General features: G+C 40.0%; 1 protein-coding gene across 3 annotated transcripts in view; it reads right to left on the bottom strand.

Moving 5' to 3' along the window:
• Positions 1 to 830: 830 nt before the first annotated feature.
• The window catches only part of OTC (ornithine transcarbamylase), an 82978-nt gene continuing 59643 nt past the window's right edge, over positions 831 to 24165 (bottom strand). For all 3 annotated transcript variants that reach the window (XM_023633821.2, XM_023633820.2, XM_001488750.7), the window contains 6 exons: positions 17660 to 17813; positions 15396 to 15518; positions 9761 to 9814; positions 9531 to 9680; positions 6899 to 7036; positions 831 to 1255 (listed from right to left, as the gene is read on the bottom strand). In XM_023633821.2, coding sequence (XP_023489589.1) covers positions 1196 to 1255; positions 6899 to 7036; positions 9531 to 9680; positions 9761 to 9814; positions 15396 to 15518; positions 17660 to 17813 — 679 coding nt within the window. In that variant the 3' untranslated portion in view covers positions 831 to 1195. The remainder of the gene's footprint in view (positions 1256 to 6898; positions 7037 to 9530; positions 9681 to 9760; positions 9815 to 15395; positions 15519 to 17659; positions 17814 to 24165) is intronic.

Raw genomic sequence — 24165 nt, 5'->3', positions numbered from 1 at the left:
TTTATTGCATCTTCATTGCAAATCTAACTTGTAATTCATCTCTTACTCACCATTCAAGTCATAGCTATCTGCTGAAGAATATGTCAACCGGCCCGGAAGCATTCTTCTAACAGTAGTGGTGGAATTAAAGGTAATTCCCTATTTTGTCCTCTGTAAAATACATTCTTTTTTTTAAAACTCCACTTATGGGATTTAACATTTTAACCAAAAAATTTCAAATTATACCATAATAATTCAACAATACAAATTTTGGTCACCCACGAGAGACATCTAGCTTTCATTTACATGATAATAATCCAATAACGCAAATTTTTATTATTCTGAAGAAAAATTGGAGGAAAAAATGGGCTAAAATGTGTCAAGTAGTGGATTTATGGAAATATCCAGTGTGCAGTATAAGTAGATGCATGATAAGTACAAACATGGAAAAAGGAAATTGCTCCTGCTGGGGTATTTGAACCTATGAAAATGTCACTCTCTAATGGAGCTTACATTCCTAGCCAGGTGTCTGTGGTTTTACCATTTGCTCACAAAGACTTCTTTAGGCTTGTAACATTAAGTATTCATCACAGAGAAGAGATGTGTGCTTTTGAAGGACCCTTCTTCCCACAAGTGACTGGAAAAACTCTAGAGTTTGGGCGCAGTTAGAGCTATTGTCTAAGAATTTCATCACTTGCCTCCATAGGTGAATGTCTGTCTACCTCATTTGCCTGAAAATTGTACTACATCAGCAAGATGGATCATTTGGCTTCCTTGTTGGTCCTGGGGGATATGAACACAGCCCGCAGATCTACCAGCAGCTGACTGCCTGGTAAATGTTTACTTATAAATTAGCATGGGTGATAATTTATTAAGGTAATAAGCATAGATTACATTTAATGGCTTAGACATTATGCATTATGAACACAGTATTTTATGTTTAGTTGAAGCAAATGTATATGATTATTAATATGATACCCAAATGTAACTCAGAATTATGAATTAGAGAGTTTAAACCAAGTCAAGCCATGAATTACAGTGCATCAGCACTTAAATTAAGGGCTTCAGGAAGGTTTCACGATGGCAAAGTAATATCATATTGTTCACCTATACCATGTATTAGGATGTGTTCATTTCTTAGATTTTCTTCTCCTTCCCCAACAAACTGACTCATTCTGTTACTGAAGAACATCGCTTCTCGACAAGCATCGCAGCATCAAAACTTTGGCTTCTGGAGCTGAGGTGAGTAATCTGTCAGCAGGGACACCATGATAGCCTAGGATGACACAACAAAGAGAGAGAAAGAAAGAAAGAAGTGGACATTAGCAAGAGTCTGCTTAGGGACCTAAGGAAGGGGAACTGGGCTGCAGCTTTGAAGGCCTATGGTTAAAATGTGTTTTCCCAAGGAAATGATAAGGGGACAGTTCCAAACTAATATTTATTTTTATTTGGATAAAGGAAGGTCAGGAGGAATCAGGCTGACCCCAAAACATACACAAACATCTTGCTTACTTGGGCCATGTTCCAGGACTAGTGGGCGAGAGAGTTGAAATGAGACACCACGGTGGTAGCCATGATTGGATTTTCCAGTCATGAGTGAAACCTAGGTATTGGCTGGTTTTAGAGAAATATAATCCCTCCCGTCCTCATGTTTATACTGTGGTTTAGTCACTTGTAACCTAGAGAAGTTTAGAATAAATCAGATGTAGAGTAATGAAAGTAAATTATTTGGGCTAATGAATAATGTCTATTTGAATCTGGGTCGTCGTGAAAGAATATTTATAACCTAGAGTACAACTTCCCATTAGGCTGTCAGCCTCAAATGGTAATTTTCACTTTTACTCTTCCCAACTTCCACAACATGACAATAGTAATTATATCACAAACAATGACGATAAATGTTTATTGAGTGCTTACTATGTACCAGACTAAGTGCCTTATCATGTGTTAGTCAGTTAAGAAATATTTGCCAGGCACTGGGATAGGTAGCGTGGTGAGCTAGAGAGAAATGTTTATGTATTATGTCATTTAATGCAAGAACCTTCTAAGGTAGCTTCTGTTGTTATCATTTATAAATGAAGAAATCAATCCTGGAAACAACAGATAGTACAAAAGTGAGTTTGGACCCAGGTTCCTCCGACTCCATTCGAGAGGTAGTTTTGCTGCCTTTCAGGTGCTTGCTCCTTCCTTTCGACTGTGAAGTACACGCGTTCCTTGCCTGTAGAAGTGCCAGGCTTACATTTCAAAAGTGTTCATTGAATGTATTCATTGAATGTTTACCATGTGCTGGGCCCTGTGCTCAACGCCTTATGTGCATAATAGTGTTTGCTATCCTTTCCTACTGTGTGAGGTGGCAAGAGCTGTAAAATACAGATGAGGAAACTGAGGCAGAGGGATTTCCCTGAGTGCTGCTAGGAAGGGGCGCCTCTGCACCTGCCTGTCCTAGACCTTGACCGCTATGCTCTGATGACTCTCACCTTATTTAATCCTCCCAACCTTATGAAGTTGTTTCTATTTTCATCCCCATTTTCATACGAATAAATTGGGTTTAGAGAAGTTACAGTACTTGCCCAAGATCACAGAGAGAGCCAGAATTTTAATCTTATTTCCAAAGCCTATTTTCTACAACCAATACCCTATATTGCCTTCAGGCTACAAAAATGCATCGAGCACATATTTAGAGTATTTGTCAGGCACCATTCCACTTAAAGCGAAGAACATTATAGACGAGATCAATGCTCTTATGAAGGAGTTTTTAATTATAGTGAGGGAAACAGGCAACAGACAAAAAAGAAAATATCAAGTAGTGATAAATGTCCTTAGAAAAATAAAATATGGGATAAAGGAAGCTGGGGAACTACTTAAGAGTGAGTGGCCAGGGAAGACCTTTCGAACGGAATGACATTTAAGTTGAGATCTGAATGACAAGAAGAAACTAGAAAGGCCAAACTCTGGGATGAGAACATCTTCCAGGTAAAATATTTTAAGCTTTTTATGGGTTCCTGAGACCACATCTCAGGTTTGGTTTTGATTTTAATGGTCATTGCATGTGTCAAATTTATTTTCAAATGTAAAAATCTCAAAAAATCAGCGTGGTGTGAAGTTGCCAGATTTAGTTAAATAAATAAATACAGACAGACAGACAGTTAAATTGGCATTTCAGATCAACAACAATTTTTTTAACTCTAAGTATGTCCTAAATATTGCATGAGACATACCTAAACTAAACAATTACTTGTTGTTTATCCGAAATGCCAATTTAACTGGGTGTCCTGGATCTTATCTGGCACCCCTAACTTGGAGAGAAGAGACAGTAAAATACTGCGAATTGCATTTGTAATTATGTTGTGTCTCTAAAGGTTATCCTGATAGCAGTACTTTTTTCAGGGTCCCTTTCAGTTACTTTCAGTCCACTGTAAAATTTGTAGGCAGAAGCAGAAACCCACTTGACTTTTTGAGTCCTACTGCCTTACTGATTATTGAAAAATACAAAAGCAAGCTTTGTGGAGAGGAGAGGGTATATTTTTTTTTAAACCAAGGGATCCAAAGGTCTGTGCACTATGGAGAGAGTGATGTGATTACTAGAGTGTTCTGAACAGCATTCCTGGAAATCACCAAGCATAGAAGCCTTAAAAAGCTACTCTGAGAGCTAAAAGAATATGCTTTTGCTTTAAAATGTTAAATACTTTTAGAACAAGCCCTTCATCTTATTTAGTTATATACCTTACATCCATCAGTCATTACAGGCATCTCAGAACTTGAGGATAGATTTTTTCCTTTTTAGCCTTCTTCCATCCTAATTTTAAATTAAATTGTGTGTGTGGAAATCATTCCCTAGACAGTGGCACTGTCCAATAGAGCTTTCTGCAATGATGGAAATAATCTATGTATGTGATGTCAAATGCAAATAGTGTAGCTACCAGCCATATGTGGCAACTGAGCACTTAAAATGTGCTTAGTATGTCTGAGGAATTGAGTCTTAAATGTTCTTATATTTTAATTAGTTTAAGTTTACATTGAAATAGCCACATGCGCCTGAAAACAAGCATTGTGCCATGAGGACATCCCAGAAAAATTTATCACAGCGGTGCCGAACCTAAATGCCATTCTAAATAAGCTGTTAAGAAGAATTTATTTGCCTGTAAAATAGGAATTTAGACTGGACAATCTCTAGGGTCTCATCCCACTTGAAACTGCTATGCTTCTATGAATTGTACAGGCCGTGGGGGGACTGCACAATACTCATTTTTTTCATCTCCAATGCCTGGCAGAGGGCCTGGCATACAGTAGATGCTCAGTATACGATGGGTGACATGAACTTAACTCAATGGGACCACCAAATCATCTAGCTCAGGGCCATAAAGAGTGTGGCATGTGTGTCACCACCTCCCTTCCAGAATCCATGTCGGGTATTACTAGTCAATTATGCCACTCTTTCTATCCAAGACCACAGGCAGGCTTAGAACCTTCAGAACATAGGACTCCAAATAGCCTGTTGAGGAGATTGAGGACCTAAGATTAAAACTCATTTGCCATCTATGTAGCTTGATCTGCTTATTTTACATGTGAGCAAACTGGGACCTAGAGAGGTAATGCTTATCCAAGATGACACAGCTGACTAGTATTAAGGACAGTTCTAGAATTCAAGTCTCCTCACTCCCAGCTGAGTATTCTTTTTATTTTAGACTCTTTACCTTCATTTTAACATGGCTACATCTCTTGCTTTCTTTAAAATATATTTTCCCCTAAGAACAGTGAGTACCTGGGGAAGGTGGAAGATAGAGAGATGATGGTAGGACTTAGATGAATGGAAAATGGATGGGCATAAGATTTCACTGAGTGTATGCATGTATATATATATATATATATATATTTATCATTGTAAACATTTCAACCATGTGAATACATTATGTATTTAATGTTTTAAAGTAAATTCAATTTAAGATATTGTCTAAAAAACTCTTTAAAAATTCATAAATGCAGAACATCTCCATAAATAATATTTTAGAAAGCGTTCTTTTAGCTTTTCCCTCCTGAGTTTCTACAAAGGGCCTATTGTAACAGATTTAGGTTGATTTGTCTTTGTAACTTCAACCGTCTTCTGATAAAGAATAGAGCTCAAGGAAAAGTTTTTGCTGTGGCTTTTCCTGAGGTATATGGTTGGCGAGCTCACATATTCTTTTTTGTCATCTAGATCTTTGCTCTCAAAATGTGGTCCACAGGACAGCAGCATCTGCATGACGTGGGTGCTTATTAGAAATGCCAAATCCTGTGCCCCATCTCAGGCCTACTGAATCTGAATCTGCACTTTAACAAGATCCCTAGGTGATTCAAATGGACATTAAAGCTTCAGGAGCACTGGTCTAAATGACATGGCAACTGCCATTTTGGCCAAAATGAGTGTCCTCAGGTGGCAAGCTGAAAGGTACAGTAAAAAAAAAAAATCATCCCTCTTATTAGGTATGACAAATTTAGGCCTGATATACAACTTTCCATTACAAAGGGAGTCATGATTGGTTTCCAAGCAGTCATAGTGGAGCTCGAACCTCTGCTGGTCACTGTATTAGACCAACAGTGAAGATGATGGTGGTGACAATAATTATAATAACAATATTTACAGTGATTAGATACCACACTAAATGCTTTACATGTATTATTTTAATGCTCACCATGACACTATCTATCCCCACTTATAGATTAATAATTAGCAGATAGTTCTTTCCAGCTTGTTTTTCTCTACTCCAGAGGCTGAAAACTATAAACTACATTTCCCAGACTCCTTTGCAGCTAGGATGCTGGCATGCCACTCAGCTGCCCCTACTCAAGATTTGGAGCCATAAGTGAACAACATGCAGTGGAAGCCATCCTCTGGGAGATTGGATCTTCTGGTCCATATGCAGGTGGCAGTATCGAGTTCAGCTGGAGCAGCTATAATGGAGTATCTGGCATTTAGTTTCAACAACCCTAGGTACAAGGCTATGAGTGGCTGTGTCACTGGTGTTTCAGCTACAAAAGAACCACAGTGTTGTTGGGCAATCTTCCTGCCTGTGTTGTTTCTGAACATGTGGGATCCAAGAATGATTCACTGCACCCTCTTTCCCCGGAGATTCTGGGACCTGCTTAATACCTTTTAATAAATTCCTTTCCATTTATCTACCTAGAGTGGATTCTATTGTTTGCCAGTACCCTGGCTGGTATAGTAATTGAGATCAGTTAAATCACTAAAAGCTAAAAAATGGTGGTACTAACTTAGGGTACTTGAGTATTCAGTTTTCCAAAGGAGAAGGTGACGTTTGAGATATTGTAAAACAGAGACGTGAGGTTAATATTTCCTAAAATAGCAATGATAAAGCTGAAACCAGTGGCATTATATTAAAGGGACCAACAGTCTTTAAGGTTAGTTTTGCTGCAATTCTGGAAATGTTCTACACCTAAAAACAAAGGTGTCTGTATGGCCAAAGTCAAGTAGAGAACCAAAACAATTATCTAGGCAAGTCATGAAAGGAAGAAAGAGAGTAGGAAGGAAATAAGATTTCTGTAAATGCCCATTTTGTGCCAGGCACTAAATTAGGGGCTTCTATAAACATTAGCAATGGGATTGCAAAATAAGAATTATACAACTTAAAATGGCCGGCAGGCAATGGCAGCTGGTGCTCAGGCTGACCGAGAGCAGTAAGAATTTTTATTAAAATGGGTATATTTGGAAGGAGATCAGTTTTACCCCATTAAAAATATATTATAAATGCTAATAAGCAATAATAATCTAGTATGAAGTTTCTGGGAGAAAATAGATGTCATATGAGCAAGTAATGCAGGTGGGTAATCTTGATTGCTTATTACTTACCAAAAGCCATGAATGACCAAGTTGAGGCCACACAGAGAACTCCTTATTATCCTCCATTCCCCATTTCTTGCTTACCATGATTGTCCACTTTCTGTTTTCAGCCTCTGGGAATACTAGTGACCGTGGAGAATAAAATACTTCATCGTCCACTTCTTCCGGCTTTCTGGGCAAGCAGTGTAAAAATGTCCAGTCAGAGGCAGCAAGTTTAGCAGTCTAAAGAAGAGATGGGGATAAGGCTGTGTTTTGACTATTGTATATGGCTATCACATCTGTCTTCTTCAATATTTAAAAATATACATATGGCCTGGAGTGAGAGATCCATGCAAAGGAAGAGACAAAGGGGCAGAGTGAGCATTTAAGGTCAAGGCGCCCAGGGAAAATGTATGTGATACTTTCAACCTACAAAACTTTAGTCATTTTTTTAATTTGAGAGATCATCACTCTAAATTAAGCCACTAACTCAGTTTTCTGGTACTCTGTCTAGTGGGATAGTGGGCATTTCAGTAAAGAACTCTACTAGCATAATATATGGCTGACAGCAAAAGTCACCAATTGTACCTCAATATACTTTAAAAGTCGCTTTTATGTGATTGTGTTATATTTTGAGTTTATCTCCAAATTATGGTTTTTAGCACTTGAAGCATACTTCTTCACTAGTTAAAACCATTTTGAAAAAGAGCACTGAGATAGGAGTGCATTAAATAGGATTATGGGCACTACGCACTAGATGTTTCATTCTTAATGCAAATGTGCTAATGGTTTTAATTTTCTCCAGCAGGTAAGTCCTGAAAGTTACATTTGTCCATCTATTTCCATCATTCACTTACAGATTCAAAACTACATTCCCTCATAATTTCTTACCTCAAAATCACTGCCTTTGTACTAAAATTTTGTTTTACCACCCACCCTAGTTCTCCGTTCAGAACATTTTGAGTTTCTAAAATACTGGCAAAGTGACATAGGAAAGGAATAACATTTGGACCAGTCATGCGTCAGTGAGGTGACCATTCTTCAAGCATACAGCCCCAGCACCAGAAAAACGTCTAAAGTTGTTCAAGGTGAGTAGGAGGTAAGCCACAGGGAATTGAAAATTTCTCCATGCAAATATTGGCCATATATATGACAATGGATTAGCCAAAATAAATAAATAACTCCTATAACCAATAATAAAAGGGCAAAAAATAGAAAATGGGCAAAGGTTATGATAGTGATTTGTAGAAAAAGACATGGAAATGGCCAATAAACATGAAAAGACATTTCATTTCATTAGTAATCAGGGAAATGTAAATTTTAAAAAGCACAAGATACAGATTTTTAAAAATTCAAAATGTAAATAGCAACTAAGAATGGAGAGAGTGTGGAGGGAGTATGAATTGTCAATCCTTTTCGGATGGGCACTTTAGCAGCATTTCCCATATTTTAAAAAGTATATACCATTTCACCCAGAAATAATTCTTCTTGTGATCTATTCTCCAGTAATACTTGCACAAAGAAATATGTATTATAAGGGTGTTCATTGCAGCATTGTTTGTAATTGAGATAGTTGGAAATAGCCTAATTTATGAACAGGAAACATTTTAACTATATTATGGTCCACTCATACTTTGGAATTCTATGCAGCCATTAAAAGAATGAAAAATATCTAAGTGAATGGACAAGAAAATCTAAGATTTGTAAAGTGAAAAAAGTAAATCAGAATAATATGTCGAATATACCATTTATGATAAATCAGTAGTTGTGTATATGTGCAGGCATATGTAAATACACAGAAAAGGTCTGCAAAGAGACACATCAAATTGTTAAACAGCGGCTACCCCTGGGAATAATCATCGTTAAGGGGATGGGGTGAAGACATTTTTACTTTTCCCTTTTCAAACTTCATTCTATTGACACGTACGAATAAGGAGCTTGTATTTATATAATACCTTATCAATAAAATATCTATTGCAATCACTTAATTCCTTTCTCCACCAACACAGATTAGTTGCTCTGCTGATGAAATCCCAATGTACACCTGACTTTTAGGGTATTCCTCCAGAACGGTGGTCCTCAAAGTGTGACCCGGGAGCAGCAGCATTGTGTCACTCGGGAACTTGGTAGTATGCAAATTGTTGGGTCTCACCCCTCACCTACTGATTCAGAATCCCTGGGGGTCCGGGGTCCTGCCAGCTGTGTGTTAATAACTCCTCCAGGCAATTCTAAGACCTGCTCAAGATTGAGAAGCACCGCTTCAGATTTTAATTAACGGCATCAGATTAGATGGCACTCCCCTGGGAACGCCCTGGAGGCAGTTAGCAAAACCAAACTGGATTTGAGAGTACTTAGAAGACAGAGGCAAAGACTAGCTAAGGAATGTAATTATGGGGCTTTTCTTAGAGGAGAAATCAGAACAAATTGCATGCAATAGAAGTAACCTAAAGTCCTACACACACAAAGAGGAAAGCATTCCAATGCCTCCATTGCTGTGAGAGCGAAAAGCTTGCTTCTCTCTTCTGCCTGGGTTTCAAATTCCTTCATCCAGGACAAAAGTGTCTTTCCAAAGGACGCAGCTAATCTTCAGGAGGAGAGAAATCCCTGGGGGATAGTCAGCGAGTCCTTTATAGGGAATGAAAGGACAGTCTGCTCTCCCCAAAGTGAATGAGTGATTAGATGGTTCTGGCCTTTCTAAATGGAATTAATGAACCTTCAGAGAGGCATCAATTGGTACCTTCATCGTAACCTGGTAACCTTGGAAAGCCTGGAGCCGCTTTTTCTTCTCCTCTTCTTGTCCCATGCTTATCCAAGTGTCTGTAATTAACACATTGCCTCCACGAGCCGCTTCCAGTGGATCATTCGTCAGCGACAGCTGGGTATTGTTCTGGCATATACAAGCACGCAGGTTAAACAGCTTCATGGGACAGAGAAAGGCAATTATCTCTTTACATACAAAGAGCATACCTCCTTGGCATACTGCTCTGCCAGCTTGGTTATATTGGGATCCGGCTCATAACCCTGGAGGGGGAAGAATTTAACTGTTATTTAGGTAAATTTTATTATATATGCTTTCTTATATATGTATTATTTTCCTTTCAACAATATTCCTGCTCTCCTTCCCTTTTTTGCTTTAAGTTGTAGTCCAACCATACTCAGCAGAATATAATATTTACAGTTAGAATTTCAAACCTTAATAGTGTGTTTTGGAATTTAAGAAGGTAATCAATTGCCCCATTATTCTTTTATTATCTTTGATCTCTAGCCATAAAGACAAACAGGATGTGGTGCTTTCTAGCTGTTGCTGGCACCTCTTCTTGTTTCTCTAAGAGCTTAAGAGGACTACATACATAATTCTATAACCTAATGCATTTTTGTCTCCGAGTTTTTTCACGAGCTTTTTTTTTGTAATGCTTTTGTGTCTGAAACGCTTTTCCCCAGCCACTCTATATGAATAACACTTTCAGGTCTCGGCTTAAATGTTTCCTCCTCAGAAAAACCTTCCTTGACCACCCCAGCTAATTACTACCAGTTCACATGCACACATCTTATTCTTTTGCACACACCAGCAAGTGTTCTGAGTGCAGGGCGCTTGCTTTGAAATGGCATTTACACAGCAAGGACACTGTTTTTGCTAAAATATATTTGTTTGGGATGCTTTGGGGAGGGCAGGGTCGGGACTTGAGTGAGGCAAGCGAGGTGCCTAGGGCACAAAACCTAAGCTGACGCTCACTGTCAGAGTCGTGCAAGCACAAATTTTGCACCACAGTCGCCTTGCTTGCTCCCCCTAGTCTCAACTCTAGGTGAGGAGACGTTATGAGAACAGCTAAAGCTGGCCAAGCTATTCCAGACCCCAGGTAGTCCCTCTGCCTCCATCCTCACCCTCCAATCTGTTCTGTACCCAGCAGCAAGAATTGTTTTCTCTGAAGCCTTCAATGTTTACTACTTGTTTCTTGAGTCGAAGCTAATTAAGAGCATCAAGGCTCCCCGCCGACAGCCCCTGCTTCTGTCTCTTTTAATTCTTCTCAACATCTTGCTGCAGGAAAGCCAATCTTATTATCAGCCCTGTACATGTCTTGCCCTTTTCTGCCATCACAGCCTTTCACTCTTGAACACCTCCCCCTCTGTCCCCTCCTGGGCGTCTTCATTGGAACATGTCAGCTCCTCCTTTGTCAAAACTCTAGCCCAGCCTCGCCTCCAGACCCTCCATATGGAAGTCTTGTCAGTCCAAACGCCATAATTATTCTCACCTTCCTCCATCCTTCTCATTGTCCTGAATTCTTAGCGTTTATTATGAGTTGGTTTTTATAAATTCTCAGCAGGGCATTGTGGTGGACACTGTGATGTGCCACTCAGATCCCCCTTCATGAACAAAGGACTTATTCCCCAGCTGCTGGGCGTGCTCCTGGAAGATGGCTTTCGGCTGTCAGCCCTCTTCGGGCACTGCCTCAGCTGCAGAGAGCTGACTCACGGAAGGTCACGGACCCTTCCATAGTGACCTACATTTAATGACTGATTCACAGGAGGGTATGAAAACCTGACTCCCTCCTCTCAACTCTGGACAGATCTGAATGGCCCTCTCAGATCTAGAACTCTAGAAGGTCAGCCAAGGCAGTTGTTGGGCCTACGTCACAGCTTGGCTTCTCCCTCTGCCCCTCTGCTCTCTCCTGCTTCCGTCTTCTCCCTTCCACAGGTGTTGATCTCAAGGGCATGCCTTAATAAACATCCCGCATGCTAAGCTCTGTCTCAGAGTCGGCTTCCCAGTAAACTCAACCCACAACAGACATGTTCAGGGTTATTCATTTAATATTGTTTATTTGCACATGATTATCTACCATGGGTCCTTTTCTCATTACACAATTCTTAAGGAAAGAAACTCCTCAGATGTTGATGATGATGGCTGCAGACATTTTAGCACAATTACCACCCTCAAATAGCCATAAATTCTGGAGCTTTGTTTATTGGGACTTGGGGAAGGTGGTTAATAAAGGCTTGATAATTTAGTAACTAATGTTGTGACTATTCATCCCGGTAAACATAAATGAAGAGACTTGGCTATTACCCACTGTGCTTCCTGCTCGGAAAATGTAACCTTCCCTTTGGAGAGCAGGCTTTATACTCGCCAGGTATAATCATTCCTAGAGAAGGAATCAATACATACTTAGAGAACCAAGCGAGAGGTTGGGAAATTAGAAAATCATCCGACCTTGCATGCACTGGGCCATGACTGAGCATACAAAGAGGAATTTTTCACTCACAGCTCAGCTTTCCATACTAAATCACTCATTGGCTTTTACGTAAATCTTCAAACCAGACAATAAGGTGATTAACAAACCCAGTTCAGTCTAAATATTCACTTAGAACAATGTTAAAATTATTACCATCAGTAGTTTATGGGGCAATTTTACAATCAAAAACAAAATTATGTTTTCTTGAACATGTAAGTGTTTCTTGGGTAAAGAATGGGGAAATAGATTAATTATGGCCTTGGAAACTTTTCAGTGCTTTTTAAATTTACAATAAATCTCCGAGCTTTATCTTTAAAGGAAATGGGTCTACTTATAAATTTATGGAAAACTTCTGCACTATCAGACTTTCCAGAAGACTTTTTAAAACTTCCTCCCACCAAGATTTAACCAGGTTTTAGTACTCTTTATCATTTAAATGAGTTTCTGCATAAGAACAATAGTGAAATTACTCTGTAATATTGGAATTTTTTCCTTTGACATTAACAAAACATCTTTGACGTGCAATAAAATGTTTAAATCATATATTTTTCCAACAGAATAAAGCCTTACCAAAAATACCTTATAGTAGGGAACAATTATTGTTAATGTATGTTTTATCTGTAAAAACTAAATGCGATAATTGTTTGCATTAATATGGAGCCTTTCATCAAACTAGATTTGTAGTGAGAGTGTGCTAACTCTTTCCATAAAGTGCAAAAGAACCACCTAAAGCACATGTCAGATCCCACACTTTATTTCAGTCCATGTTGAATGAAAGAGAATTATCCGTTGTAAGAATTATCTTGCCGTTGCCGAGTCCCCAAAATTTACATAATAGGGTGGCTTCCAATACATGCTGTTGCCTGTGCCTGCCATTGCTTCTATGACAAATGTATTAGGTAGACTAGTGCTCTCCAAAAATTCCTTCCCAACCAGAACTTCAGATTGTGACCTTATTTAGAAGTAGAGTCTTTGCAGATGTAATTAGTTAAGATAAGGTCATAGTGGATTAGAGTGGGCCTAAATTTAATATGACTGGTGTCCTCATAAGAAGAGGGACGTTCATACTGAGGAACACAGACATAAAGGGAAGAAGATGGAGGCGGAGATTGGAGTGATGCAGCCACGAGCCAAGGAACACCTGGAGCTACCAGAAGTGGGAAGAGACAAGGAAGGATTCTCCCCTAGAACCCTCAGAGGGAGTGTGGCCCTGCCAACACCTTGATTTTGGCCTGCCAGTCTTCGGAACCGTGAAACTATAACTTTCTGTTGTTTTAAGCCACCCACTTGGTGGTAATTTGTTATGGCAGCTGTCGCAAACTCAGGCAGCAAGGTGCATTGACTCAAACTGGTTCAGTGAGAACACTAGGGAAAAGCATTTTGGTTGGTTTGGTTTTGGCAGGATGCAGCAGACAATGCTGCTGCTCTACCCAGATGCCATCAGAGGATCTCCTTCTACAGCTTTGGCTCCCTCTCCCCATTTCAGTGTGCTTTCAACACCTAGCACTCGCAGCTCTTCTTCAGAAGACTCCCCTCTGGCTCCCCTGCTGCTTTCCCTGCCAAAAGTGCCAGGGGGGCCACCACCCCCTTCCCTTTCTGTCCTTGATCAATAACTGGTTCAAAGGATGAAAGCCAACCTTCCTTGCCTCAGGTTGGGACAACTCTGGGGCATAACTTACACTCCAGAGCTTGCCTGTGGGATCAGGCTGAAGCTCCCTTCCATGGGACTGTGCCTGACTTGGCACTATGGTGACAAAGTCATCCTGGTTTGCCTGGGACTCTCCCAGTTTTACCACTGATAGCCCCGTGTCCCGGGCAATCCCTCAGTCCCGGGCAAGCCTGGATGGGCTGGCCCCTGTAAATGGCACTCTTGCTTGGATTCTTCCCTTTCTCTTTCCTGCTCCCCCTATTCCTCTACAGGTCTCCTTTTGGAGTACTTCCTTGATAAATCACTTGTACTCGAATCCTCCTCGAGGGGTCTCTTCGTGGGGAACCTGTCCCAAGACACTGGTGGGATCGGGAGTGAAGAGTGCATGAGAGTCTCAAGGATGTGGTATTTCCTATTGGAGAAATTCATCTATGAAGACACATTGTGTAATTCACGTTCCCAGTGATTGGCAAATAAACATCTCAAACTCAAGAAGTAGAAGCAGGGAGGAAGTTGTAGGCCTCACGTACTCACCTCTGGATGCCTAAGTATATCAGAGTGAACCAAAGCAGTGACTGTTGAGATACATTAAACACACGCTTGGTCAGAAACACACTGGTGCACAATAATTGTGAATAGCTGTCTCTTAATGAGAGGGTCAGTACTATCTTTTACTTTGCTTCTGAAACAGTTTCTATTTAGGGGAGTTTTCTCTTCAAAAGACTCCTGATAGGATATAGTAGCCAATGAGAAACATAAAGGGGAAAATAATTCAGTAGAGATGGGGTATTTAAAAGATTCTGTGGGTATCCTTCAGGACTGGTTAGTATATGAGTCTCTTGTAGGGTTGATTTTTATCCTCTAAAAGGCCTATTTATTTTGTATGAGCCTGGGGGTATCTTAACTTAGGGCTTCTCCTCAGGGGATCTGCACTTTTCTATTTTGATGTATTTATTTATGTATTTATGTTATTATGTAGGTAAAACATTTACGTCTTAAGAAATTCAAACCACACAAAAGCATATATCATGAAAATAAAGTCTCCCTCCTACCTCTCTCCTTGAACACCCCAGTTCCCCTTCTCAGAGGCAACAGCTATTACCAGTTTCTTGTGTATCAAAAGAGTTGCTGTGGACCTATGAAAGAAGTCATGCTTCTCGTACATTCTGTGAGAGATTAGCAGCAGGGTAGGAAATATGCAGGGTCATCTTCACAGCCATGTGGGACTCAGGTTGAAAAGCTGAAGAGCCCCTGGAGTTGAGTTTTGAAACACTAAGCTGGTGTAGATGCCATCACTGTGACCTTCACATTAGATTATTTTTCTACCAAATTGCAATCTTAGAAAAATGACAGCATCTTCCCCATGCTTTGGGAATTCTATGCTGTCTGGATTTCATTGCTTTCTTCAACCTTGGTGGTAGCAATGCACAAGGATGCCAGTCATCATAATGGCTGGTTTCAGGGCATTCAAAGGGATAATTTAGACATACTTTTAACACAGACTCACAGGATGAAGGCATCAGCCAAGACTATCTCTTATTGTAGAGGTGGGAAATTGGGCACTGAATAGGCCAGACAGCTATAATAGTAGGGCTTGTATCATAACCTAAATTTTTTGGCTTCACCTGTGCTCTCCTTGAATGGAAGAGAGATTTGTTTTCACTGGGTAATTGCATGTGGGGATGATTTAAGAGGGGGTTAGTTTCAAGGCAGAAAGTTTCCCTACCTTTGGAGTAGCCACCTGAAGGTGCATTCCGACTTTTGCTGCACTCATCATGATGGAGTGCAGGATGTTGTTCCCATCCCCAATCCAGCTGAGGGTAAGGCCTTTCAGAGAACCATAATGTTCCTAAAAGGCAAGGGAGGGAGAAGATTACAGCCGGGAGGAAATCCACTTACATGAAACAATTAGTAGGGTTAAAATAAAGGAAACAATGTTCACCTCAATCTTAACGCTTTGTTGGAATGAATAAACTACTGATTTTTTTTTTTTTTGCATTATACAGAGCAATTCAATAACATGAATGTACAATAAAAAAATAGCAAGATGTCCTAATATCTTAAACCAAGACATCATATGAACTCATACAGAGATTCATATTTTCATATATTTCAAGTCCAAATCTTTGTTGTATTCATTCATTCATTCAACGAATGGAGCACTATTGATGTTCAGACACTTTCCTTGGCCCTGGAGATATGGCAACAAACAAAAGAGACAAAAAGTCACCACGTTTATGGAGCTTACATTCATTGGTATAAGAAAGGGGAAATACAATGCATCTAGAACAGTGTAGCACGGTAGTTGACTATGTTCTCACTTATATAAAGTTGAAAAACATGCCCACTAGTACTCTTGTTTGTTTATGGATATAGAGATGTGTAGTTAAAGTATGAACACATGCCTGAGAATTATAAATTCAAACATCAGGATAATAATTTCTTTGTGGGGTAGGAGGAAATTGGATCAGGGAGAGTTACACGGTGAACTCCAGCTCTATCTGTAATATTGTATTTAAAAACAATAAAACATTCTAAAGTAAGATTTGACAAAACTGTGTACAGGGCACATAGGTGTTTATTTTTCTTGAAGTGTCTATAGATTTCATACATTTTATATATTTATAAAGATAAAATTAAAAAAGAGAAAGGCTAAGCAATTTTGGAACTACTAGGTGGCTAAGCTAGGATTTAAATCCAGGTCCATCTGATTTAGATTCCATACTCTTAATAAACTGCTCTTTATTCACCCATCTCCTACTTTGAGTATTTCCTATATGAAGGCATTGCACCAGGTCCTGCAGGGGACAGTATGGTGAATAGGACATTTCGCTGTCCCTCAATGAATTTATAATCCAGTAATGATAAAGCCCGAGGGGGGAGTATTAAAAGATCTGGTGTTTATGTAAAGCCACACCCACAAACAGCCAGTTGGTATCAAACATCGTTGTATCATCCTCTCTGCATGCATCTTATCCTCATCACCAAAGAGTTTCATTTTGAATTTAACCTCATATTTACATATGTGTAGCTTATTCAAATGAGGAGGAATACTGGACCTATCCAGTTTGCCCTGTCTCCCCAGAATAGTCCATAGACACAGAAACCATGGTTGTCAGGATTCCCAGTGGCAAGACCATGTACATTGGCTGTGGCAAACCAAACAAGATGAATTTTCCGAAGTTATTCAAGTTCCTGATTTGGGGGGACATAGCTAAATTTGAGCCTCAATCCTATAAATTCTGCATGTTCCTTTTTTTTTTTTGGAGGAAGCTTAGCCCTGAGCTAACTGCTGCTAATCCTCCTCTTTTTGCTGAGGAAGACTGGCCCTGAGCTAACACCCGTGCCCATCTTCCTCTACTTTATACATGGGACGCCTACCACAGCATGGCTTGCCAAGCAGTGCCATGTCCGCACCCGGGATCTGAACCATTGAACCCCGGGCCACCAAAGCAGAACGTGCGCACTTAACCGCTGCGCCACTGGGCTGGCCCCAAATTCTGCATGTTCTTAACTCTAGTCTTAAACAGTTTATTAAAATGATAGAAAATGGCCTCTTTCTCAGAAAGTGATTTAGTAATTGGCCATTTTGAATATTCAGAGCTCATTCCGCCAGTCTTCATTCCCAAGCCACAGAGCCTGATGTATGTAGGATTACATAAAGCTTTTCCATCCTGTATGCTCCAGCATTCCCTGTTAATCCATGTGTTAAATATGGCACCAAAAAGCAAAGCGATTGAAAGAACGGGGCATGAGAGAGGGCCTAAAAGAGGTTGGGAATAGAGTTGAGAATAGAAGGATCTTATAATCTGTTTTTAACAATGCCCCCTCTTCCTTGAATATCTAGTATGCACACATATGCTATAATTCTTTGCCAAGATGATATTTGAAAACAAAACACCAATATCTTGATTTAAATTGTTCCATTTAGAGCTACCCAGGAACTATTTATTGATTTTGCTCTTGTGTAAGGCAAAGAAATAAGCCAACCTGGAGCGTGAGGTAATCAGCCAGGATCTGAATAGGATGATACAAATCTGACAGCCCGTTGATGATTGGAATGGATGCTTCTTTAGCCAAGACGTCCAGATCTGATTGTTTGTACACTCGAGCCAACACTGCATCTGTCATGCTAGACAACACACTGCAGCAAACCAAGAAAAGATCATCGAATTACGCTTAATAATTCCTTCTTTAATACAAGATCTTAAACAGTAATAAGAAATGCTAATGAATTAAAATTTTTACTGTTACAACTACTATCAACGTGACAGATTTAAATGCTAATATTAAACATATAGTCATTACAGAAACCAGATATTGTTCTACTGATGTCTTATCCAGTGACCACTGATATTACTATTTTTTACAGAGACAAGAAATCAATTGTGGGCCTCACAGTCGCACTGATGAATTATAAGTGATAAGGGGCAGTTGGCAAAGTTCAAATGGACAAGACCAAAAACAAGATATACAGAGAAACATTAATGACCTGGCATGTGGTTAATTTTCTTTTGCATCATCCCACAGACAAATATACAAAATATACACTTCACTATAGAATTGAAAGTACCCATGTGGCAGCCATGGAGGTGCACGCACAGATTGCCTAACAAAAGAGAACCTTCTGGGAGGAGTGCTATTAGTTGACAGCCCCCAGCTGCTATACCACTGGGATCAGCTGCAGTGTTCCCACTGCGGTCACACTCTCCCCAGGCTTTTCCCATCAGTGACTGACCACGGTACCAGAGCTGGGCCATTCTGCCTGAAGTGGTACTTCTCTGATGGGTGGTGTTTGCCATGGAGATCCCCATTGGCCTGGCCAAGACTTGCTCAGAGCTCTGCTGCAGACTGAGGTTCTTTCTATCCTGGCCCTTCCTTCCTCCTCTCCTTTCCCTGGGGTCAGACCTGCACTGTGGTCTGAAGGCTTTCCCTGCCTGCTCTTGCTTCCTCTCTCCTTAATCCTTCACAGTTGTTGCCCCTAATATATATCTTGCATGTCTAACTCCATCTTGGAGTCTGCTTCTCAGTGAACTTGAACTGACAGAGTCAGCAATGAACTCTTTCAGGAGCTGAGCCTGAGAAGGCATTTGGCCCTTGTCCCTGCACTCTGCATAGCTATCAGCATCTCTGAAAAAGACAGGAAGTGCTCAACACCATGCAACAGAAAAAAATCCACCAAGAAAACAAGGCAAATCAAATCACGGCCATGAATTCAAACAACACACAGAAGGAGGAATAGTATTATTCTCGTTTTATGGCTGAAGGACCTAAGACACAGAGAGGTTAATTAACTTGCTCCACATCACACAGCTAATTAAGTGGAGGACCTTATACTCAATTCACAGTCAGTTTAATTCAAAAGTGCATGTTCTTACCATTACAACACATTGTCTCAAATTCACAGATGATAAAAATCTGGAAGGAGAGCCTGGGATCCAGATTTTCAGTTCTCTCCACGTGTCAGAGTGATAGTGGTCCACCAGCTAAAGCTTCAGCTTTACAAAAATAGTAAGGATGGGCTTTTGTTTACAATCTTGGTTTATTCTTGTTATTTAAAAGGAAACCCCCACAGCAGAGGCTTCTAACCATTTCAGTTTTTTTTTTTTTTTTTTAAAGATTTTTTTTATTTTTTCCTTTTTCTCCCCAAAGCCCCCCCAGTACATAGTTGTATATTCTTCGTTGTGGGTCCTTCTAGTTGTGGTATGTGGGACGCTGCCTCAGCGTGGTTTGATGAGCAGTGTCATGTCCGCGCCCAGGATTCGAACCAACGAAACACTGGGCCGCCTGCAGCGGAGCGCGCGAACTTAACCACTCGGCCACGGGGCCAGCCCCATAACCATTTCAGTTTTAAGGAACTCATTTAATAGCAAAAATGTTTGGAAAGCCTCTCATGATAGTAGTATCAAATATATAGTCATGATTATAAGGTATCCAGTTAGTCTTGAGTTCTGATTCTGGCTCTGTAACTTACTACGTCTGCGACCTTGGGCATGTTATTTAATTTCTGTATGACTTAGTTTCGTTATCTGTAAAACAGTAATAGTAATATCCATCCCATTAGATTATTGTGAGGATTACACGAGATAACCTATATAAAATGCATAGTATGGTATCTTGTTTGTAGTAAGAGATCAAAAGGTAGTAGATATTATTACCATGTCAAAAGAGAAAGCACAAAAACTAAAGCTAGTATGTATTCAGTAAGGTCTTCATAAATTTGTATTTTAATCATGTGTATTTGGAAAATTAGTCCCTCTTATATGTCTAAGACATATTATTTACTCAGTCTATAGAAAAGTGTTGGTGCTTATAAAATTGAAGGGCCACTAAAAAAATCTCCTTGCCCCCAGGGATTAGAGGATCAAAGATTGAAAACCATATTTCTATAACAGTATTTTCTAGACTCAGATTTTTTTCAAATTTTCTTAGATTTCTCATTCCCATAGTTCTCAGATTTCCAGATTTCATGGATCAGGAAAATTTCCAAAAGCATGTGGAGATCAACATAAGATTCCCAACTTTTTGTTGAACAAATTAAGGGCATGAGAAACAAGCAAATAAATACATATAATACGTTAATATCTTTATTTAATGAAAGAAAGGACATTTTAACACCAGAAAAGGTGTGAAAGACCTAATCTCAGAGAATGATCCTTGAAATGGAATTAATTTAGCTTTATGAAATTCACTCTATTGTCTTTATTTTTCTTATTTTACCACTTCTGCTGAAAAGTTCTCATGGCAGGGCAACAGTGGAGAGTCAAGATTTGGGAACCAGTGCTCTGAGCTATCTATGCACATTGTATATTATAGCGTGCAAGAGGTGAAGAAGAGAGTCACGTTAGATTTTCTCTTACAAAACAGGTGATGTTTGATGGTTGACTGAGAGGGGTTTTCAAATTTTGCTGCACACGAAAGTCACCTGGGGAGTTTTAAAAACTCTTGCTGCCTACGCCATGATCTCTAACAATTACATCAGAAAAATAGAATCTTTACAGGTGGGACTTAGGGATCAGTAATTTTAAAAACTTTCCAGGAGATTCCAATGTGCAGCCAAGGTTGAGAACCAAAGCTAGCACCTCGCTCCTCAGATCAACAGCATCAGCATCACCTGGGAGCTTGTTAGAACTCCACAATCACAGGTCCCACCTGTATTTTCTGAATCAGAGTCTGCTTTTTTTTTTAGGAAGATTAGCTCTGAGCTAACATCTGCCACGAATCCTCCTCTTTTTGCTGAGGAACCTGGCCCTGAGCTAATATCTGTGCCCATCTTCCTCTACTTTATATGTGGGATGCCTGCCACAGCATGGCTTGCCAAGTGGTGTGTAGGTCTGCACCCAGGATCCGAACCGGCGAACCCCAGGACGCCGAAGCGGAACATGCAAACTTGATCACTGCACCACTGGGCAGGCCCCAAAATCTGCATTTTTAACAAGGTTGCCAGGTGATCTATTTGCCTATTAAAGCTTGAGAGTCCTAATAAAGAGAGAATTGAGGCCACCATATTTTTGAAAGCACCATCCATTCTTTTCTGAGCACCCTAACCAGGCCAAAAAAAGAAAGAAAATCAAGAGACGGCAGCCCACAAGGAGGACCTTGTCCACGATGTCATTGGCAGGGAGTGCTTTCTAGTTCAATTGAAGGAAAAAGGCACCACAAATCTGAGAAATGAATAATAAGGCCCCCTCATTAGAGTGAGCAGCTCCCCTGACCTGTCTGATGCCCTAAGGCAATGGTTCCCAGACTTGAGTGTGTATCACAGCTAAGTGAAAAACCAATAAACTGCAGAGGCCCAGGCTCCTGAAATAGGGTTGAATCTGCGTCATTGTATTTTCACCGCGTTTTCCAAGTAGCTCAGATAACTTTCCAAAGTTTGAAAACCACCGTCCTAAGGCATAGGCTATCATGTTGAAAGAATTTTAAATCTTCTCCCCTTTCTTCAAGATCTTAATACAAGTTCCATTCCCGGTACAGATATACGGATGCTTCATACTACAGAATGCAGGATTTTAACTCTATCACAGGAAAGTAACTTAGATGGAGGTTTTTGTTGCTAGTGCTGTTGAGTCGATTCCAGCTCCTAGCTACACTGTGTACAGCAGACAAGAACCCTGCCGGGTCCTTTTGCCCCATCCTCTGACCTTCTGGTGCTGTATCAGACAATGCTCTGCTGCTATTCACAGGGTTTTCACGGCTAATTTTTTGGGAAGTGGGTGGCCAAGTCCTTGTTCCTAGTCTTAGTCTGGAAGCTCTGCTGAAACCTGTCCACTATGGGTGACCCTACTGGTATTTGAAATACTAGTGGCATAGCTTTCAGCATCACAGCAACACACAGCTGCCACAGTACGACAACTAACAGACAGGTGGTGTGGTTCCCTGACCAGGAAACAACACCAGGCCATGGCACTGAGAGCACTGAATCTTAACCACTAGATCACCAGGGCTGGCTTAGATGGAGGTAGATATCCCAATAAGGTCTAGAATTATAATCAATTATCAATTCCCTATTTCAGGAGAATTGGTTAATTTTATGATACCAAAAATCCTATGAGAGAGAGGTAGAGGGGTTTGACCCCAAAGGACTTCTTTAAATATGTATCATTTCCTAAAGTTTGTACAGATAGGATAAAAAAACCTAGATTAACCATTGCAGTTGGCCTTCTGGAATCTCATAGTCAGAAAAACAGATTTGACTTCTTTTGTACCCTCTCAAATAATTTTAGGGAGCCAGGACAATGTGCTGCCAACTTTGTAGGGTTTTCGTGAACTTTACAACGTGTTGTTGAATTTTACTAGATTTCGTGTGTATCACATGTAAATGTTATCTTAACCTCATCGATGAGGAAGCCAAGGCCTTTGAAAACCTTGAAGAAATTAGAGCAAAGTTAGGAGAGAATAAAGAAAGATAAAGCTGAAAGAGGGAAACACTAGGGGAATGAATGGAGAAGTCAATGCCCTATACACACGAGTATCTCAAAAAGATTGAAAAAGGGCAATTGCTGAGGTTCCCTCCCTTGAACAATCCCGAGAGCTCTCGAAGCAAAGCAGTCAAAAGGCAAGCGTACATTTACTTGCCCTGTTTACAATGTGGAGCTGGTATCCCTGAACCTCTATGGTGTAACCTCATGGAACAGTGCCTGGTCTTCTCCACTGAGGTTGCCCAGCATCTCGTAGAACAGAGGTTCTCAGCCTTGGCTGCACATTAGTATCACCTATGGAGCTGTAACAAATCCCGATGCCATATTCTGCCCTTTGGAAGGTTAAATTAGAAGCTATGGTGGGGGATCCACATCCATATTTTTAAAGCTCCCCAAGTTATTCCAATATGAAGACAAGGCTGAGGACCACTGTCCTAGAAAATATAGAGAGAGAAGAGGTGGGAGGGGAGTGAGATACTCTGCTGCTGGGTGGAACAATGGATCAATGTAGGGGAGGAAAGTCTCAGTACTTGTTGGAATCCCATCCTCTAAGAAAAGTTGGGATAACAATATGACATGTTATACTGGGAAAAACGAGCTCTTATCCACTTCTAAAGGAATCATTTTCCTTTCAGCTCAGTCACTATCAAGAGCAGTCCCATGGCAGCAGCAGTAGCTATAATCCACCCCCTCCCAACACTTGTAAGCATCCTTAGTGCCCGTATTTTGATCTTAATATTGTTCTATACAAAAAGGAAACTGGAAACCATTAGAGGAGAGTCAATTCCATGCCCTTGGGCAGGGTAAAAGCAATCTAGGTCTGTAACACCCCGGTGTTGGCAGGAAGCAAAAGTGCTTTTAAAAATGGCAGGGGCAGTGCTAAAAGGAAAAAAAAAAAAAACAACTTAAAGGAGCTCCTATTTGTCAAGTTGTGATGATTTATAGTAATCAAAATCATTAAATTAAACAAGTTGTGTTTGTACAAGGCCATGATGCTTGTAAAAGAAGAGTTAATATAAAGAAAATGTACAAAAATATGATTGTGATGTCAAAGAAGAATGACTATTACCAGTACATTGAAATTTATTTACTTAAGTAGGAAAGTGTTTATATATAACTATAGATACAGATCGAAATTTTGTGGGTTTTTGTTAAATACATTCCTGTTCATAAAGTACAGGCATGTACCACTTTTCATGTGTTTAAACCACAAAGAATTAACATAACTTATAAGCCAAATATCCTAGAAGTAGCAGAAACTATAATATAAATGGAATGGACAGGCCTCATCAGCTTTCATGGTCTTATATAAGGTGAAGTCCAGGAGGAGTCCAGCAGTGAACTAGCCACCAGTTGCCACACACGGTTTCCAATTAGAAAAACAAGACAACCATTTATTCCAAAATAATAACATAGCTACCTGTCCTGAAGAAGAAATCTAAGTTTTCAGATTCACTTTCCTGTCTCTCTGGGAATGAAACCCAGCACTTGATAATCCAACTAATTATAAAACAATGCCAAGAAGAAAGTCATGTATTTTAAAATCTTGAAATCAGGCCAGGTTAATACACCATG

This window comes from Equus caballus, chromosome X (genome assembly GCF_041296265.1).
Source record: "Equus caballus isolate H_3958 breed thoroughbred chromosome X, TB-T2T, whole genome shotgun sequence".
Classification (NCBI taxonomy): Eukaryota; Metazoa; Chordata; class Mammalia; order Perissodactyla; family Equidae; genus Equus; species Equus caballus.
This window is presented reverse-complemented; position numbering and strand designations above follow the sequence as displayed.